Below are 20,602 nucleotides of genomic sequence, written 5' to 3' on the forward strand. Positions count from 1 at the left end.
TAACATAATGCAGTTCATTACTATATCCTGTGTACTTATTTATAATTTATAATGCATGCTAAATCGCTTTAGTCGACTATTTGCGACCCCATGGACTTTAGTCCACCAGGCTCCTCTGTCAATGGAATTTTCCAGGCAAGAATACTAGAGTGGGTTGCCATTTCCTCCTCCAGGGGATCTTCCCGAACCAGGGATCGAACCCGGGACTTCTGTATTGGCAGACAGGTCACCACTAAGCGCCACCTGGGAATAACTTATAATAACTAAAGTTTTTATCTTATATCTTTGAATAATGCATTTTTTAAATTAATAGTAAAAATAAAATTTATTATGGAATATAACGGGAAATTACAGTTTGTGCCTGATATTCCCTGACCACTTCTAAAATGATGCCATCTCTCTTTGGTAGCTTTATTTTCGGGAACATTTATTACATAATATGTATCTATCTTGTTTGTCTGTCTGTCTGTTTTTTACAGTCCTGTCTGCTGGAGTAAAAACTCTTTAAGAGCAGGGAATGTGTTTTGTTTACTGCTGTTTCTTTAACACCGAGGGCAAGTGCCTGGCGCGTAACAGACAATAAATTTTTGCAAAGGAATTAATGAATATGAAAATTTTGTTGTTGTTGTTCAGTCGCTCAGTCATGTCTGACTCTGTGACCCCATAGACTGCACCATACCAGGCTTCCCTGTTCTTCACCATCTCCCAGAGCTTGCTCAAACTCATGTCCATTGAGTCGGTGATGCCCAACCATCTCGTCCTCTGTCGTCCCCTTTTCCTCCTGCCTTCAATCTTTCCCAGCATCAAGGAGTTTTCTAATGAGTTGACTCTTCACATCGGGTGGCCAAGTATTGGAACTTTTCAGCTTCAGCAACAGGCCTTCTAATGAATATTCAGGACTGATCTCCTTTAGGATGGACTGGTTTCATCTCCTCGCAGTCCAAGGGACTCTCAAGAGTCCCAACACCACAGTTCAAAAGCATCAGTTCTTCGGTGTTCAGCCTTCTTTATGATCCAATTCTCACATCCATACATTGACTACTGGAAAAGCCATAGCTTTGACTATACAGGGGCTCCTCTGAGAGCTCAGTTGGTAAAGAATCTGCCTGCAATGCAGGAGACCCTGAGTTGATTCCTTGGTCGGGAAAATCCGCTGGAGAAGGGATAGGCTACCCACTCCAGTGTTCTTGGGCTTCCCTGTGGCTCAGCAGGTAAAGAATCCGCCTGCAATGCAGGAGACCTGAGTTCAATCCCTGGGTTGGGAAAATCCCCTGGAGAAGGGAAAGGCTACCCACTCTAGTATTGTGGCATGGAGAATTCCATGGACTGTACAGTCCATGGGGTTGCAGAGTCAGACACGACTGAGCGACTTTCACTTTCACATTGACTACATAGACTTTGTCAGCAAAGTAACGTGTCTGCTTCTTAATACGCTGTCTAGGTTTGTCATAGTTTTTCTTTCAAGGAGCAAGCGTCTTTTAATTTCATGACTTCAGTCACCATCTGCAGTGACTTTGGAGCCCAAGAAAATAAAGTCTGTCACTGTTTCGATTGTTTCCCCATCTATATGCCATGAAGTGATGGGACCAGATGCCATGATCTTCGATTTTTGAATGTTGAGTTTTAAGCCAGCTTTTTCACTCTCCTCTTTCACCTTCATCAAGAGGCTCTTTAGCTCCTCTTTGCTTTCAGCTATATTGAAAATAAATGAACAAATAAATATGCAATGTGTTTTTAAACTTCCTTGAAAATATAATAGCTGTGTCAAAGACTTCGAGGATCTTGATAGACTCTGCCAAGTTATACTTGAGGAAAGTTATAGGGACAGAGGCCCATTTCCCCCATTTTCTGATGAAGGAAATAGCATTACATTGTAATGTTTATCTGCATGATACCCATTACTGAAGAAATTGAATATACTTGGGATTTATGGGAGCATTTACAATGCACTTCTTTTATTCTTTGCTCTTTTTTTTTTTTTTCAGTTAAAGATTTTTATTTGGTTCTTTTTTTTTTATAATTTCTGTAAGACCTGATTTAAAGTCTTTGTCTAATAAGTCCAACAACGGGCTTCTGGAGGAACAGTTTCTATTTCTTTTTTTCCCATGAAAGGGCCATATTTTGTGTACTTTGCATTTTTTTGTTAAAAAGTGGACCTTTTTGAATATTAAAATGTGGTAAACTCTGGAAATCAAATTCTTCCTCCCTCCCCAGGGTTCGCTGCTGCTGCTTTTTGAGGACAGTAGTCATCTGTTCATTTAGTGATTTTTCCAATTTATCTTTGCAAAGATTGTACTCCCTTCATGTACAGGCACTGAAGTCTCCATTCTGTTATCTCAGTGATCAGCCAGTGACCTGACAAAGCCAAAGAGAAAGAAAAAAATACTCTCCCATTCTTTCCCAATCAGCTCTGAGCTGAGGCACTCCTTCAACACTTAGCCAGGCCACCTATAATTCTGCCTTAGCCTTCACCTCCTGCGTGTGCAGAGCTCAAAAGTCTGTCGATGACACACCTCTAAAGTCTGTGTGTCTTAGCCTTCACCTCCTGTGTGTGCAGAGCTCAAAAGTCTGCCGATGACACACCTCTAAAGTCTTGTGTGTCTAGCCATGAGAACGTGTGTTACACACTGATATCTCAGTACACGTGACAGCTCTCCAATGCCCTTATTTTTCCATATATCTTCTGTCTCAGCCTCTTCCTTCCCAGGTTTTTTTGATCTATCTGCTGTTTGCCCCATTCACCAACCCTTGTTCCAAGTGGCTGTGCATAGTATGTCTTCACATGCTTTCAACAGATGCCATACAGGTAGCCTTTCCAGCTCTGAGAGATTTCCAAGGAAGGCAAAACAAAGACAAGCCTTTATGCTGGTCTCTCAGGGGAACCACCAAAAGGGTCAAAAAGTACAACTATAATTTTTTAAGGACATGGTCCTCCTTGGAAGGAAAGCTAAGACAAAGCTAGACAGCATATCATAAAGCAAAGACATTACTTTGCCAACAAAATTCAGTATAGTCAATGCTATGGTTTTTCCAGCAGTTATGTATGACTGTGAGAGTTGGACCATAAAGAAGGCTGCGCACTGAACAATTGATGCTTTCAAATTGTGGAGCTGGAGAAGACTCTTGAGAGTCTTGGACTGCAAGGAGATCAAACCATTCAATTCTAAAGGAAATCGGTCCTGAATATTCATTGGAAGGACTGATGCTAAAGCTGAAACTCCAATACTTTGGCCACCTGATGGGAAGAGCCAACTCATTGGAAAAGACCCTGATGCTGGGAAAGACTGAATGCAAAAGGAGACAGGGCACCAGAGGATGAGATGGTTAGATAGTACCACCAACTGAACAGACATGAATCTGAGCAAACTACAGAAGACAGTGAAGGACAGGGAAGCCTGGTGTACTAAAGTCAATGGGGTCACAAAGAGTCGGACACAACTTAGCAACTGAACAACAACAACAAACCATACTGACACCAACGAGCTATACTAGAACATAGGCTTCTATTCCCAAGGCCGCTGCCAAGCGAGGAATGGCAGATGGCAGGCAGGTAAACAAAAAAATGCCACAGTGCTTTCTTACCAAAATTCAGCATCCTTGTTCTTTTTTTCATTAAGCATTACTCCTGGTTGCTATAAGTTTTTGATGTTGGTATACAATTTATGTAAGTGAGATCACAAAATAAAATCTGTTTTTTTCACTAAATAAATTACTATATATAGCTCTCCAGGTTATTAAATATAATCCCTCTTCCCCACTTTTAATGAATTGAGGGTATTCCATTTTGGGTATACAGAATAATAACCTAATCAGACTCTCACTTGTGGACACAACTTATTTCTGATTTTTACTATTATGATACTGTGATGAGATCGTTATGCATACATCATTGTGTACATGTTCAATGATCTCTTCAGATAAATTTCTAGAAGTGAGAGGGAAAAAAGATGGAAGTAATATGAACAGAGCCTTACCGACCTGATTTTAAAAAAAGCAAAGGTCTAAAAAATTTTTAATTGCGCCTCCAGCAGGGAAGGAAACGGAGAATGGGGCATAAAATTTGAAAAAAATAATGGCCAAAATTTCCCCATTTGATGAAATAATAAATTTACATATTCAAGAAGTATAGAGAATCCCAAACATGACAAATACCATGAAAGTCATACCCTATCAAACTGTTGGAAAGCAAAGACAGGCTGAGTACCCGCAAACCAGCCAGAAGTAAAGGCCACCTTACATTCAGGAGAGCAACGATACCAAGTCACCTGTTTCTCCTCAAAAATAACACAGACCAAAAGGGAGTGGAGCAATGCCTTTAAAGCACTGAGAGAAAGGATAAAAAGCTCTGTCAGCCCAGAATTATAAATCTAGTGAAGAGAAAAATAAAAACATTTTCAGAAAAACAAAAAGAAAATTCATCACTAGCAGTTACACACTATGTGCTGTGGTGTGTGTGTGTTTAGTCGCTCAGTCATGTCTCACTCTTTGTGACCCCATGGACTGCAGCCCGCCAGGCTCCTTGTCCATGGGGATTCTCCAGGCAAGAATACTGGAGTGGGTTGCCATGCCCTCCTCCAGGGATCTTCCCAACCGAGGGATCTAACCCAGGTCTCCTGCATTGTGGGTGGATTCTTCACCATCTGAGACACCAGGGAAGTCCTATGCACTATGAGATAAGCCTAAAGGAAGGTTTTTAGGTTGAAGAAAAATTATATTGACTGGACATTAGGATCTTCAGGAAGAAATGAAGAGCACTAGAAATGCTAAACGTTTCTTTCTTTCCTCTTTCTCTTAATTTCTTTACAATGAATGGCTTTTAAAAATAAAAATTATAACTTACTGTGATATGTGATACAACTATAGAGGAGAGGTGGGTAAATGGAACAACATGCATGCAAGGTTCTTATATTTTATATGAAATGGCATTATATTAACTCTAAGTAGTATATGGGACAAAACAAGCACCAAGTATTGCTTATTCTCTGGTCAAGGGGCTGTGGAGCGGGACTGCAATGCAAGACGGAACCCTTTGGACATAACTACCCTTCTCCAAACACAACGAAAGAAGCCATGGCACTGCACGCTGTGGAGACAGGGGGATGGAGCCCTGTGGAACATTCCTGCTCTGCATTCCAGTGAGCAGAGGCAGCACCTTTCTCCCTCCCCACCAGGTACTGTAGAGTCTGCGAGCTAGAGCCTCTCAGACCATTCCAGCCCTGTGATACCGAAGCAGAGGCCATCTCCAACAAGTACTGTGATGGCTGTCCAGTGGGGTCCTGGTCCACCCTCTCTGATTTACACTAATGACGGCAAAGAGGCAACGTGTAACCCCCTCTGTGCACAATCTGGGTAGGATCTGGAGTGCAAGCAGTTAGAGACTGGTATAAGGCCCTTCCCTGTAGCTTAGATGGTAAAGAATCTGCCTACAGTGCAGGAGAGCTGGCTTTGATCTTTGGGTTGAGAAGCTCCTCTGGAGAAGGGAACGGCAACCCACTCCAGTATTCTTGCCTGGAGAATCCCATGGGCAGAGGAGCCTGGCAGGCTACAGTCCATGGGGCTGCAACGAGTTGGACACAGCTGAGCGACGAACCTACTACTATGAAGCCCTTGGAACACCATCAAGCAGCCTATACATGCAGCTGACGTGAATCAACACAGTAAAACCACGACACTAACTGCACCGCGGTACACCACTTACACTGAGGTCTCAGGTTTGCCTCTGGGCTGAAAACAAGTGGGGCAAACCAGAATAGTGCTGCAATGACTCTGAAAATGAAAATTATATTTGAACCACAGTCTGTAAAAGTCAGCCAGGACGTGAGTTCTGAACCAGTATAGGTTAACTTGCCTTCCTAAACAGAAGATGTAAATAGGAACCAGAGTTTCATATCAGCTTAGTGAGAGTCTTTTCTAAAAAATTCCAATCTTATGATGAAAGTTAGTGAGAATATTAGATTTACTATATAACAACTGAGTTGCAGTGATGTACCTAGACAAAAATACAAAAATTTCTGCTTTTTCAAATATTTCTTTCATCAGTTTGGTTACATACATGCATGCTAAGGAATACATTCAAACCAAAACGTACTATTTGAGCATTTGATCTTTTTTCTCCCCATTACAAATATTTCTTGAAAAACATTAAAAGAAAATGTTTACAAAAACCACATTTTTCTTGGCTTATTATTTCACAGATAACCAGAAAGTTTATATCAACATCACACTTTAAAGCTTATATTATAAAATTACTATCTAATTTCTCCAAGAAAACCTAAGAAGAATTTTTAAGAAAACGTTGATGACAAAAACTGCACTCAACTAAAAATTTGTGAAGAGCTCTCAAAACAGCTCTCAAAACATAAATAATACATTTGTAGCAAATGCTAGGATACATATCCTTCCTCAGATTTTTATCATCTCTAACACTGACATTCTTCCACAGAATCTGGCCCTGGATAAATGATTACTACTAAGTATGCAACTTTAAGTTGCAGGTTGGGCTTCCCTGATAGCTCAGTTGGTAAAGAATCCGCCTGCAATGCAGGAGACTCCAGTTCAATTCCTAGGTCGGGAAGATCGGCTGGAGAAGAGATAGGCTACCCACTCCAGTATTCTTGGGCTTCCCTTGTGGCTCAGCTGGTAAATAATATGCCTGCAATGCCAGAGACCTGGGTTCGATCCCTGGATTGGGAAGATCCCCTGCAGAAGGGAAAGGCTAAAGAGCCTCTTGAAGAAAGTAAAAGAGGAGAGTGAAAAAGTTGGCCAAAGCTCAACATTCAGAAAACTAAGATCATGGCATTCGGTCCCATCACTTCATGGCAAATAGATGGGGAAACAGTGGAAATAGTGACAGACTTTACTTCTGGAGGCTCCATAATCACCACAGATGGTGACTGCAGCCATGAAATTAAAAGACACTTACTCCTTGGAAGAAAAATCATGACGAACCTAGACAGCATATTAAAAAGAAGAGACATTACTTTGCCAACAAAGGTCTGTCTAGTCAAGGATATGCTTTTTCCAGTAGTCATGTATGGATGTGAGAGTTGGACTATAAAGAATGCTAAGCACCGAAGAGTTGATGCTTTTGAACTGTGGTGTTGGAGAAGACTCTTGAGGGTCCCTTGGATGGCAAGGAGATCCAATCAGTCCATCCTAAAGGAGATCAGTCCTGAATATTCATTGGAAGGACTGATGTTGAAGCTGCAACTCCAATACTTTGGCCACCTGATGTGAAGAACTGACTCATTTAAAAAGACCCTCATGCTGGGAAAGATTGAAGGCAGGAGGAGAAGGGGACGACAGAGGATGAGATGGTTCGATGGCATCACCGACTCAATGGACGTGAGTTTAAGTAAACCCTGGAGTTGGTGGTGGACAGGGAGGCCTGGAGTGCTGCAGTCCATGGGGTCGCAAAGAGTCGGACATGACTGAGCTATTGAACTGAACTGAAGTTGCAAGGTTATGAGGAAAAAAAAAAAACAAGGAGCTACATTTAAGAGTGACATTTTCAGGCTGACGAGAATATGTACTTCTTAAAAGAAACCTTAGTAAGGTTTTTTCAAGAGATAACTGTGTGAGAAAAGTATTCAGCACCCACTGACTTAAATTTTAGGCTCTAACTTGACACCACTTACTTGGTAAGTGGAAAAGGTGAAGAATCTCAATAAGTATTGCCCTTCTTACCTTTCACCACACAAACTTGCCTTGACCCCCCAAAGATATTAGTTCTCATTACTAGGAGAAGCCTGTACCTTCTTGTAAAATTTATTACAACTGTAATTAAGTAACTGAGTGGGTAATTAATCATTTAATACCCATCTTATCAATAAGAAAGTAAACTCCAAAGGGACAATATTTGTTTGGCATTTTAAAAAAAGATGTACAGGAAGTACTTATACAGGTAATTTAGTTTTGAGGGTTTTTGTTTGTTTTTTAATTTTATTTATTTATTGGCCACACATTATGTGGGATCTTAATTCCCTGACCAGGGTTTGAACCCATGCCCCCTGCATTGGAAGCATGGCATTTTAACCACTGGATTACCAGGAAGTCCCCAGGTAATTTTGTTTTGACCCAAAATGCTTATAGCACTTATATCTCAATGAACAGAATTATCTTCCAGTAAAGATATATATGTTCTATGTGTCACCTTAAAAATAATTTTCCATCTTTTATCACATATACATACAAATTAAATAGCTCCAAAAATCAATGTTTTTTTAAAAAAAGGAAAGAAAGCTGAATTACATGATTAGAGAACCCAATGAATTCTGCAAGCAAATTAAAATTAAAAAATAAATCTAGCTTTGTTCCCCTCTTCAAAAGTTATACAAAGCATATCTTTATTTGAAAATTTTAGAAAATGCAATTTTCAAAAAACATCACCTACTACTTCAAACTCCAGGAACAACCACTGTTAAAATGTGTTATATCAAGAACTCTACTCAATATTCTGTAATGACTTGTATGGGAAAAGAAACTTAAAAAGTGTGGATATAAAAAAAAAGGAGAAGAAAAAAAAAAAAAGTGTGGATATATGTATCTATATAACTGATTCACTTTGCTATACACCTGAAACTAAGACAACATCATAAAATTAACGATGCACATCTAGAGAACATCTGTCAAACAGAAGTAAAGTTCTGTGCTTCTAGGAATAGAGAATTATATTTAGATTTTTAGGTACCCAAATCAGAAAAAAGCAAATTCATATTTAAGCTTTTTGTGTTTATAAAGCTCTAAGAATTCTAAATTAACTGTCTTATTTTACATTTGAGGAAAATAAGCCACAGAAAAATTATGATTTTCTCACAGTCAGGAACAATATGGAATAGTCTCTCATGTAATGCTGCTGCCTTGGGAGCACGTTGATGAAACAATTCATTCTCTAAGTACAATGGTAAACGCTGCTGAGCTGGGTTGTTTGCCTATGTTTTAAACAGAATTTGTATATAGGGCATACTCTCTTCTGAGAGAAAAATCATACCTGCATTCAAATATGAAATCTTTGGTATTAAAATGACCATTTAAAAAATTTACTATCAATTCTTTACCAAAAATATGCAACCAAAATTTTTGTATGAAGCACATTGACAGTTAAAAAAAAAAAAAAAAGTTCAAAACTCAACTCTCTATGTTGATTGGGTATAAATTTTAACACTTTATTATCTTTCACAAATATGCTTAAAATAAGTATTTTCAGAAAGACGATAGTAGAGAACATACTCAGTCTTCAAACTGAACTTAAAGAGCTTGGATGGTCCCATAAATCTGGAATTGATTGAACCAATATATTAAGAAGACAAATCAGAAAGATGCAGTCAAATGCATCATTGAAAATGTTTTTTAAAGACTAAAAACTAGGTGTGTTGTGCATTATCACATTTATGACAGCACATCTGTGATTGCTCACCACTATGACTTACCCCAGTTTTATCGCACAAGCGTAAAGTATGAAATGATCCAACAGCAAATAATTCTCCATCTGGAGCCCAGGCTACTGAGGTAATAGGATGCTCATGAGGTTGAGAACTGTAGAGAGGGCGGCCGTAACTATCCCATACCTACAAAAGTAAATTCAAAAAATCTTTTATAGCAGTCACCACATTATTACAAACAAGTCTGCCTTCCAATGAAATATCAAGTAAAGATTTAGAAATCATCACTTTATAATATTAGCAATTACATGTCTTTACTATCCACAAAGGTTGGGGGGGCTCAGGGGGTGGGGGAAGCTGTATTCCTGGAAACCTAAATATCTCAAAGAAAAAGTTACAGTAACATCGTGATAATTTTGGATTTTACTAAGTCTTTAATTAATTCTAAAACCTACCCACTGTAATCCTTTTAAATTTAATAATTTTAAATTTAAATTTAAATTAAATTTAAATTTAATAATAATGTTTAAATTGTTTTGTTCAGTAAGTGCTCTATCAACTTTCCCTGAAAGTATTTATTTGAGCCAAATTTTTTCCAACTATATTTACCATAAATCTTATTCTTCCTCACAAATTATTTTGGTCTGGAGCTGATTAATGTTTAATAAACCTGTATGGTTGACTTTTTAAACCTTAAATTTATTTAAATAGTCACTAAAACAAGGCATTGTATTCATGTTACTACTCATTAAATCAAATTTTATAGGTCAATGAAATAGGCCAAGGAGAAAGGCAACACTTCAAAATACCACTGAAAATTATAAAATAACAATTTCCTAAATTGTTAGATTAAAAGATATGGCTAAAGTGAAGGACTTAAAGAATATTCGTATATGCTAAATACTTTCCACCGAAATTCGATTCTTTCAACCAGTTGATAAATTCAAACATACCTTATATTTACAGTCTTCGCCAGCAGATAAAATCAAATCATTGACAGAGTTCCAATCTACTTTTAAAATAATGCCATCATGAGCTTTCCACTAGGAGAAAAAATAAGATATAAATTATAACTGCAAGGGCACTGAAAACTTTCTAAGACTTTTTTTTTCAGCCTCTTTCTAGTGTTCTCTAGTCTTCTTTGAGAAAACTTCTATCTTCCTTTCATAGCCATTATGCACAAGCTATTTGTTTGCTTCATTTCTGATTTAAACTAATGAAAAGCACCTTGCGCTATGACATCCACTATATAACTTACATCCTTATAAGCCTCCTCAATAGCCTGGACCCCAGATGGAAAATCACTTGCTGTTGAACTGTTACAAGCTTGAAGTCTGTGTGATGATAATGCAATGAATACGAACATATGTTATGTACTCCAAAACTTAGTTAAATCCAAGTTTTTCTCCCTTTGCACAGCTGATGCTGTTATTGATACTGCTTTCATTTTTGTTTGCTAATTCTTTTCTTTTTTAAAAACATCTTCTACTACATGGACATCCTCTTTATTACTCTCTTTATTCTCTCCTGTTCATTCCCCTAAGATTCATTCTCTTTACCTTTATGTCCTTAGAATAGACACTAACTACTCTGAGAACCTTCTGCTGTATTTACTATATAAAAAAAGAGGCTTTCTACAGAAATATATATTCTATACATATACAGAATACATACATATTTGTGTATATATCTACATAAGTCACCCCAAAATTGGACAATCTAGAAAGTAAATATGGATGTCTTATCACTCTTAAATATAATTTATGTGTTCATTTAGCTATTACCACACATGTAATTAAAAGCCATTAATCTTTCACTATATTTGAATAATATAACTGAAAAAGAATTTTTCTTGAAGACTATTAGGTATGTTTTAATGTCTGAGTCAACTAAGTTTGCGTCAAAGAGTGACTGATTTCAAGGATTTTCATTCTATAGATCCTTCCCAATCTATTGTTCTTCATGTATATGGGAAAAAAAAAAAAAAACACATCAAATTAGGGTCAAATAAGCAGCAGCAGCAAGCCCCAAGAATAAGCAATAATTCATAACTTGCTTTATTCAAAATACATAAAAATATACACTGTCAAAAACAAATGTTTTGAAAGCAATAATTTTCACAAGTTACTTTAAATTAAGCCACTGTCCTGAAATAAACTGCTAAGATAAAAATTTCAATATACAAACATAGATATATAAAGATACACACATGCAAATATTCTCAAAAAGTTTTATTTTAAAGTTAAAAAAATAAAATTTTCATATTTAAATGTTAGGAACAAAATACAGTTTAAATTTTCCTTGTAATTTAGGATATCACTTATACAATACATATATTTACACATTATACATAATGCATACAGTTTTCAATTATTTTTTAAGGTATTAGGCATTTTGTGAAATTCCTTAGAACCATGAGCTCCTTGAAACCAGAAACTATGTTCTGTTTCACTTTGAATATGTTATAGTACAAGGCTTACACTCAACAGAGTGCCTGAGATATAGTAAGTATGCATCACATTATCACTGACTGACTAAATAAACAGAAGTTTCTTCACTATGAAACCAAGTTCTGGGCCTCTAGAAGAGTCCCTAAAGCTCTTAAAGGAAATGAGGTGTACACTTTTGAACTGTATTCTACAAGCAAGAATTAAGTAAGCATTCTTTTTTGTGAACAATCTAAAGTTGAGTATATATTTATACCCAAAGAGAAACTGCTGGAGCTTTAGTTTTCCAAAAGGAATAGAAGATTGGCATTACATTACGAATTCTATTTAACTCCTTTAACTCCTTCACTCTAGCTGAATTTTTCCCTCCACTATTTCCTGAGTCAAAGGTTTCACTGAGCCACAAAACCAGAACTTTATCAATGGTGACATAATCATCTTCCTGAGTTTAATTTATATATGCTAAATTACAGGTATCTGAACAAATCACGGACTTCCCTGGTGGCTCAGACGGTAAAGAATCTGCCTGCAATTCGAGAGACCTGGGTTCAATCCTTGGGTTGGGAAGATCCCCTGGAGGAGGGCATGGCAACCCATTCCAGTATTCTTGCCTGGAGAGTTCCATGGACAGAGGTGCCTGGCAGGCTACAGGCCATGGGATTGCAAAGAGTTGGACACAACTGAGTGACTAAGCACAGCACAGCACAAACAAATCATGTATTTAAAATTAAAAGATTCATTAATTCCTTCATTAAAAGATTCATACTGCTTTTGCTGTATGATTTCAAAGAACATTTTCAGGGTATAAGTGGTATGGAAGGACTTTGACTAAAGGCAGGAAGAACCAGTCCTCTTCCCTAGCTTCTTCCCCTTCTGTTGTTTCACAGTTCTTAGCAGAGTGTTCCACATGCAGTAAAAATGTAAATACACGATGACTGTATGGAATATGTATAGCATAATTCTACACAGAAGTGACTAATATGTAACCTCAAAGTCATTTCTATATCCTTACTCTCCAAATTCTCTATCTACTGAACTGTTAAACACGATGCTTCTCGGGAATTCCCTGGTAGCCCAGTAGTTAGGACTCTGAGCTTACACTGCCAGGAACCCAGGAACTAAGGTTCAATCCCTGGTCCAGGAACTAAGATCCTAGAAGCCACATAGCATGGCAAAAAACAAACTAAAAACCCTGATGCTTCTTCTTAAAACACTTTTATCCCTTCTGTAGCCAGTGAATCTCCAGCACCAAATCCCTGACCTATTAACTGGCCTCCTTGGCTCTAATCTATTAGCAGCTGAATAAAAGTTACAGATGATATAATAACACCATAACATCAATAATAACAACTGCTCTTTACTGTGTACACTCAATATTTTTATTATATGCACTGTCCTATGTACTTTGTAATTTAACTCATTTAATCCTCACAACAATCCTATCAATTAGGTATTAGGATCACATCTAAGAGATGAGAAAGCTTAAGCTCTGAGATATTTTATGATTTGCCTAAAGTTACGTATAAGTAATGAACATTTGAACCTAGGTGACTAACTAAAAAACCTATATTTCTATTACCTACACTATACTGTGTTACTATCAAAATATGAAGAAAGTGATTCTGCCTCTTCACACTGAAATCAAACATCAAAATCTCAGAGATAGGCTTAAAGGTTTTCCATTAATTTATCCTACCCTGACCTGTCTTAACTGCCACTATTTTCTGCTTCCCTGTAACTGGTAAAATTATACATACCCAATTTGTTCTAAGCATTACATTGACTACCCCCAACCCACTTTAAATAAATACTAAAAGAATTCTAGGGTCTTAGAGAAAGTTCAAGGGTACTGAACAGACAATGGGGAGGAGGGGGAAGAAGACACTAGAGATGATAAAAAACAGTCTAAACAAGTTCTTAAAGTTTTACAATTTAGTCCCATCCTGTCTCAAATCTATACATGTGAGGCTGACTGTGCCAATTTGAATTTTGTGCCAAATCATGTAAACATATTTATGATTTACTGGTATAATGAGAGTTGGAATAAGAGCGAAGTGAACCTTGTTGGAAACATCAACAGGTATTCCCTGTTCTGTATAAAGGCTGATAAAACCACATACTTAAAAGCCTCGACTATAACAAGACCACCCAGGAGAAAGGGACTCCTAAGAAAGTGACCTCTTACTGAGCAGTCTGGCAGATCCTGATAACAATTTACAAATGCCTGAGAAGTACCTGTAAAATTTTAGCATTTGGTTGAAGTGGTTTAATGATCAGCTGCTTGCCTGCTGTGTAAAGAACCTTTTCTGAATCAGGGCCCCATGCTACCGAATACACTGGTGTTCCTGTAAAAAGAAAAAAAAAAAAAAAGATAAACTTTAATTATCATGCTTTATAAAACGGAGATTGTTAGGAAAGTCAAAAAATCAATTTGAGGTATCATTTCATTTCCTCCTTATTCAATGGCCTATCCAAACCAGAGTATATAGCCTGATACTGAAACATAAAAGGCAAAGTAAATATGAGGTTAGGGAAAGTTTTGCTGTCTATCAAGTGTGGCTTTGGCCTGGAAGTTAGGCTAAAGTATTGCCAGGATAAAGTTAACTCCACTTCCACAGGAAAGGTACAAATTTGATTTACCCACCATACTACAAACAACATTAAATTTCATACTGTTTTCAATTTCCTAGGGCAGGAATTTAGCGATTCCTGTGAGGCTGCGCCATGACAGGCAGCCTAGATTAGGAGTAGGCCTGGTTTTCCAGGGTAACATGATTATCACGCCACCTGGAGCCAGCCAATCAATATGCGCCCAGTAAGGAAAAGGGAACCTATCAGGGGAAAGCTGAAAAGCCCGCGAACGCCCAAGTTTGAAAAAAGCCCGCGAAGGTTTGAGCCAATAAGATTACTTTGCAAACATGTAACCAATCCGCTTAAGCCAGCTACCAACTGCTTATGCACACCTTATAAATTGGGTAACAGCTCGGGGTCAGCGCTTTCTGACCCTGCACCACTGCGTTGGTTGCGGCAGTAAGCCCTGACTCGAGCCAGCAATAAACTTCCCTTTTTTGCAAGTTGCATTGTCTTGGAAGCCTTCTCTCTTCCCGCTCGGGGATTCGGACATCGGGCATAACAATTCCTAGGATAGGAATCCTAGAGATAAGATTTAAGTATTTTTTAATTCGATTACTTTGCAGATTACCTGATATCTTCTGGAAGACTATGCTTTGTTTGAGCCTATCTTTTAAAAAATGAATATCATATCAATTGAGAGCATTAAGTTATCTGTAGTCCACTGTCTGACCCAATTACCTATTCAGTAGAATCTATTCATTAGGGAAGTGAATCAAGGTTATAAAATCAACCTATAAAATATTAACCCATTTATATTTATAAAATCAAGCCTTTAAAAATTGTCTAGGATTCCTAAGTCAGGCTAACTTTATGTGAATGAGTGAATAAATCCTTCAGGAATTTACATTCACAGTAAAATGAAATCTAAATCTAAGGATTTATGAGCAATCAATAAGATGTGTTTATTAAAATAGAAAACCCAACAGATTGAATCAACAGGGAGCAATCAGCAATCAACAGGGAGTAAATTTCAGTAAGAAAAATGCTGTAATTGGGTTTCCCAGGTGGCACAGTGGTAAAGAATCCGCCTGCCAATGTATAAGATGCAGGAGACTTGGGTTTGATCCCTGGGTCGGGAAGATTCCCTGGAGAAGGAAATGGCAACCCACTCCAGTACTCTTGCCTGGGAAATCCCATGGACAGAGGAGTCAATAGCCCATAGGGTCACAGAAGACTTGGCAACTAAAACAACACTCAGTGCTTTACAGGACTTTGCTAAGTCACGTCTGACTCTTTGCAACTCCACGGACTGACAGGCTTCCCTGTCCATCACTATCTCTGGGAGTTTACTCAGAGTCATGCCCATTAAGTCGGTAATGCCATCTAACCATCTCATTTTGTGTCATCCCCTTCTCCTCCTGCCTTCAGTCTTTCCCAGCATCAGGGTCCTTTCCAATGAGTCAGCTCTTCGCACCAGGTGGCCAAAGTATTGGAGCTTCAGCATCAGCATCAGTCCTTCCAAAAACTATTTAAGGTTGATTTCCTTTAGGACTGACTAGTTTGATCTCCTTACTGTCCATGGGACTCTCAAGAGTCTTCTCCAACACCACAGTTCAAAAGCATCAATTCTTTCGCGCTCAGCCTTCTTTATGGTTCAACTCTCACATCCGTACATAACTACTGGAAAAACTATAGCTTTGGCTATATGGACCTTTGTCAGCAAAGTATTGTCTCTGCTTTTTAATACCCTATCTAGGTCTGCCATAGCTTTCCTTCCAAGGAGCAAGTATCTTTTTTAATTTCATGGCTGCAGTCACCATCTGCAGTGATTTTGGAGCCCAAGAAAATAAAGTATGTCACTGTTTCTACTTTTTCCCCTTCTATTTGCCATGAAGTGATGGGAACCAGACTTAGAGGACTTAGAAAATCTGATTCAGACCTAATCCAAAAAACTCCATAAGCATTCCTTCCATGGTATAGGTTAGATATTATACTGGGTCTAAATTTCCTGGTCAGTTGGTGACACCTAGGATTGTTTTGATTCGGAGGAACCTACAGACGGCCAATGAGATGGTTCACCTCAGAAGGTACTTCTTCTATTCTTAGTAACTACATTCTCTTGGAACGTTATCTGGGAGTAGCCTGGAGCTGACCTGGGCTTCAGAGTAATCTCCAAATGAACGGAGTTCAACTCTAATAAACTCTCCAGAAAATGTAAATCAAAATTTCAGATATTCCAAATGTGATTCTTGGTAAGCACTGTAAGGAAATGAGGGAGTAAATTACAGGTTCCTTCTTTATTCCATTATTACAGTTGTAATTATTGTGCAAAAAAGTAAATTTATATATTTTAATTATCAATTATCAAAGCTTCATGAATACACTCAGTAAAATTACACTTTCCTCAGTGTATACAAAACTATGACAAACATCTACCCCCAAGGAAATAATTCAGTAAACACAACTCCCATTGAGTTATACAGGATGTGACTCTAGCCCTTTAGTTGTGGTAAAAGACATGGTTTGGGGTATAGGATGAAGAGCTAGGGACTCTTCTGTCCTCTTTCACATTGAATCTGTGGCTCCATTAAGTCAGCTGTGTCACCATTTCCTTGTTTATAAACCTTATAAATCTTCAGAATACTTACCTCCCATGTTGGGATGTGGAGATCATTCATTTCCTGCTTATAAGATAATTTTTTAAACAATAATACTGTCAAAGAAACAGGTATAGTAACTTAAAGAATAAAACAAAATAAGCTTATAAAGGAAAATTTAAACAATTCTTTTGTTAAAATATGTGGTTTTTAACCACATTCCTTCAATCCAAAAACAAACAAGGAATTTTTTTATGATAAATAAGCAATCCTAAATAAGATCAATAGCTGCCTTATTAGTTACAGCTTCCTAATCAGCAATATTCAAAATGTATATAACATCAAGAACTAAGAGAATGCGTCTTTATATGCATTCTTTACATTTAGAATAAAATGTTAAGTGTGAAATTCCTATATATATATGAATGTCTATTGCTATACAACTTTGATTTAGGTGGTTCTGGAGAAGATTATTGAATGTGGATGAATTAGCTTCATAATGAAAACAATGATTTCTATTATAAAAAAATCCATCTCACTAGCATTTGAAACAAATCTCTAATATTTTTAAATGTTTTTTAAAAACATTTATTAAAACTACACTTCACTTGGCAAAGTCAGTATGGAAATAATAATATAGCCTTCAGGTTAAAAAACTTTACAACAAAAAATTTAGCAAATCATGTAATGAGATGTTATTAATTTCATCTTTAACAAAAATGGACAAAAAACGTAGTTTTGTAATAATTGATTTCTTGCTTTTTATACTGGGAATTTTTATTTATGCTCCATTTCAGTTAAGACACCCAAAAAGATCTTGTTTTTCTGACTTTGTACACTAAGATCATGTGATCTTTTTGACATTTTTTAAGAAACCACATGCACCTGGGGTTGTGTTAAATGTCAGACCCTTATCTCTCTGTAAAACAAATTATCTAAATTCTTTCAACCTGTTGAAGGCATTTTAAACCACAGAAGAGGAGACAAAAATGTATTTCAATTGTTTTAAGGAAGTACATAGTCAAATATACCATGTTTTTCACATTCATACTAAAGGTATCCCCTAAAATGTTGTTTTTGCATGTTTTTAAGAATGCTCTTGAAACAAACTCTTCACTATTACCATGAAGCATTAGCTACCTCTGTGTTGAATGCAGTATAGGTCTACACCGAGTGAACACAAGAAGGCAGAGAAGAGTTTGGCACTATATAAACACTATCTATTAGTAACCACTACTACTACTTTGTAATGAAATAAGCAACCATTTGTTATTGTGTTGCTCATGGGAGTAGGCACTTTATCCTTTAAAACCTAGTTAAAATATGCTGCAACATTTGCCAGGAAGCTTTTCAATTTTTTTGGTGGTCAAATCATTAAGAATTCAAAAACAAAGAATTATCTCCCTTTCATTCTATTTGTAGAGACATGTACTAACAAATAAGTAACATCAAGTGGAATATATTCCTCAAAAAAAAAAAAAAACTTTTTGGCTGTGTATGTCGCCAGGTCAGTACAGAGAAAAAAAGCTAAAATGAAGGTATGTGTTTCTTTACTTTCTATCCTCAGTCACCTCTCTCTTAGGGATCTCAGCTTCCTCCATAGCTTCACCTTTCACCTTTCTGTAGCAGACTCTCACATTAATATTTCAGCCTTTATTTCTGAGTTCTAACAAATTTCCATCTACTCCAAAGACATGCAAAAACTTCAAACTCTACATATTTGTATATTATCCCTCCCCATGTATTCCCCTATTCATTCTTCTCTGAATTCTTCACCTCTTACAGGGTGATTCATTCCTCTCAGCTGCTGAGAACTACGCAGTTTTTCCAACCACTCTCATCACCACCTCTGTTCAAGCCTCACTGCACACTAGCAGAGAACACCTCAGTAACCTCTGTACCAGTCACCCCAATGTAACCTCCACCTCCTCTAATTGATCCTACATCCTACTGCTAAGGTAATCTTCCTAAAGAGTTTCCCAGGTGGCACAGTCGTAAAGAATCCACCTGTCAAGCAGGAGATGCAGGTTCAGTCTTTGGGACAGGAAGATCCCCTGGAGAACGAAATGCAACCCACTCCAGTATTCTTGCCTGGGAAATTCCATGGACAGAGGAGACGTGCAGGCTACAGTCCATGGGGTTGCCAAGAGTCAGACATGACTTAGCGACTAAAACAACAACAAAATCTACCTAAAGAAACAGGCTTTATCTCTTACTCTCCTGCTCATCTTTTAAAGATTTTTATATGGTTATAGGACAAAATCCAACTGGACTTCCCTGGTGGTCCAGTGGCTAGAATTCCCTGCTCCCAATGCAGGAGGCCCTTGAGTTCAATTCCTGGTGAAGGAACTAGATCCCACATTCTCCAACTAAGACCACAGTCAAATAAATAAAAAGAAATATTTAAAAAGAAAAAGTATAAACTCCAACCCCCTTCATTTAATGTCTGAGGCTATCTGTGTCTTGATCCCTCTGGCAGTAGCATCCCTCACACAGCCTACACTCTGGCCCATGGGGTCTGCTCCCACTCACCTGACTCCCAGGCCTTATGCTGGTAGGTCTCTGTGCCTCTGATCATCTAACTTCCTCCAGAGCTCTGCTGCACTGTCAACAAGCCCTTCTCCCTACCTAATTTCTTTATCCTGCAAAGTCTAGTTAAAAGATGCTGCAGTATTTACCAGAGAAGGTATTCTGATACCTTCTCTCCCCTCAAAGCATTCATCTCTGCCTTCCTGTCTTCCCACAATGCCTTAAGGCAACCAGCACACTCTGCCTTGTGTTACAGTATTTATATTTCCTTTACTAAATTCATTATACATAGCTTTCATGTTTTGTCATCTCTTTAATCCATTTGAATACAGTAAGGGAAATGTCCTTAAAGGTTTACAGTATTTCTTCCAGTTTTAGTTTATAATTAAAATATATAATGTAACACAAGATAGGGCATCATTATAATTATTCTTGGCCTACATATTACTTTTCTCTAATAAGGAAAAATAACTCTTGATAGGCACCAGTAAGAATCATTTTTAAACATAGTCAAATTCTACCCCCATCCCACTAAAAAACAGAATTAATGCTTTTTCTGCATTGGAGAAGGGGATGACTATGACTTTTTCTATCTTTATGACTGCCTCTAATTATCAAGAAATGAATTCAGGAATTTTTCTATTCATCAAGGAGTAAGTACAATTAACATGAACATGTAGTAAAAAATCATAACTGCTTTCAATATTGTTTACATAATTCCAAGTCTTAGAGTAATTCAGGCTTATGTTGTTTCATTTTTGCGTCAAAATTTAGTTTTTCTCCTCAAAGGGGCTCTGAGTCCCCCACTCCATCTGCCTTGGTCATTTTACTTGAGACTTTAGCATTTAGCTCTCAGTAGATAACATTTATAACTATCCTCAAAACTTGTAGTCTATAGTAAATCAAACAAACCTTATAAACAACTAGGGACTTTTCCTTCAGGGTTAATGTCATTACAACTTAACTTCTCCAGTGATTTTTCCCAGAAATAAAACGGGAAAAGTCTATGCTTATTAGGAAAGTGTGGGTGGCAACAATAACCAAAAATTCATAAATTAAAATCACAGTTCTATAG

The 20,602-nt window shown here is 37.4% G+C and overlaps 1 protein-coding gene across 5 annotated transcripts in view; it reads right to left on the reverse strand.

Moving 5' to 3' along the window:
- IFT80 (intraflagellar transport 80) overlaps positions 1 to 20,602 on the reverse strand; it is a 114,409-nt gene that overhangs the window by 62,290 nt on the left and 31,517 nt on the right. For all 5 annotated transcript variants that reach the window (XM_043875291.1, XM_043875288.1, XM_043875289.1 and 2 more), the window contains 3 exons: positions 14,063 to 14,172; positions 10,334 to 10,423; positions 9,429 to 9,566 (listed from right to left, as the gene is read on the reverse strand). In XM_043875291.1, coding sequence (XP_043731226.1) covers positions 9,429 to 9,566; positions 10,334 to 10,423; positions 14,063 to 14,172 — 338 coding nt within the window. The remainder of the gene's footprint in view (positions 1 to 9,428; positions 9,567 to 10,333; positions 10,424 to 14,062; positions 14,173 to 20,602) is intronic.

The sequence above is a fragment of the Cervus elaphus genome, chromosome 19 (genome assembly GCF_910594005.1).
Source record: "Cervus elaphus chromosome 19, mCerEla1.1, whole genome shotgun sequence".
In the NCBI taxonomy this organism is placed as follows: Eukaryota; Metazoa; Chordata; class Mammalia; order Artiodactyla; family Cervidae; genus Cervus; species Cervus elaphus.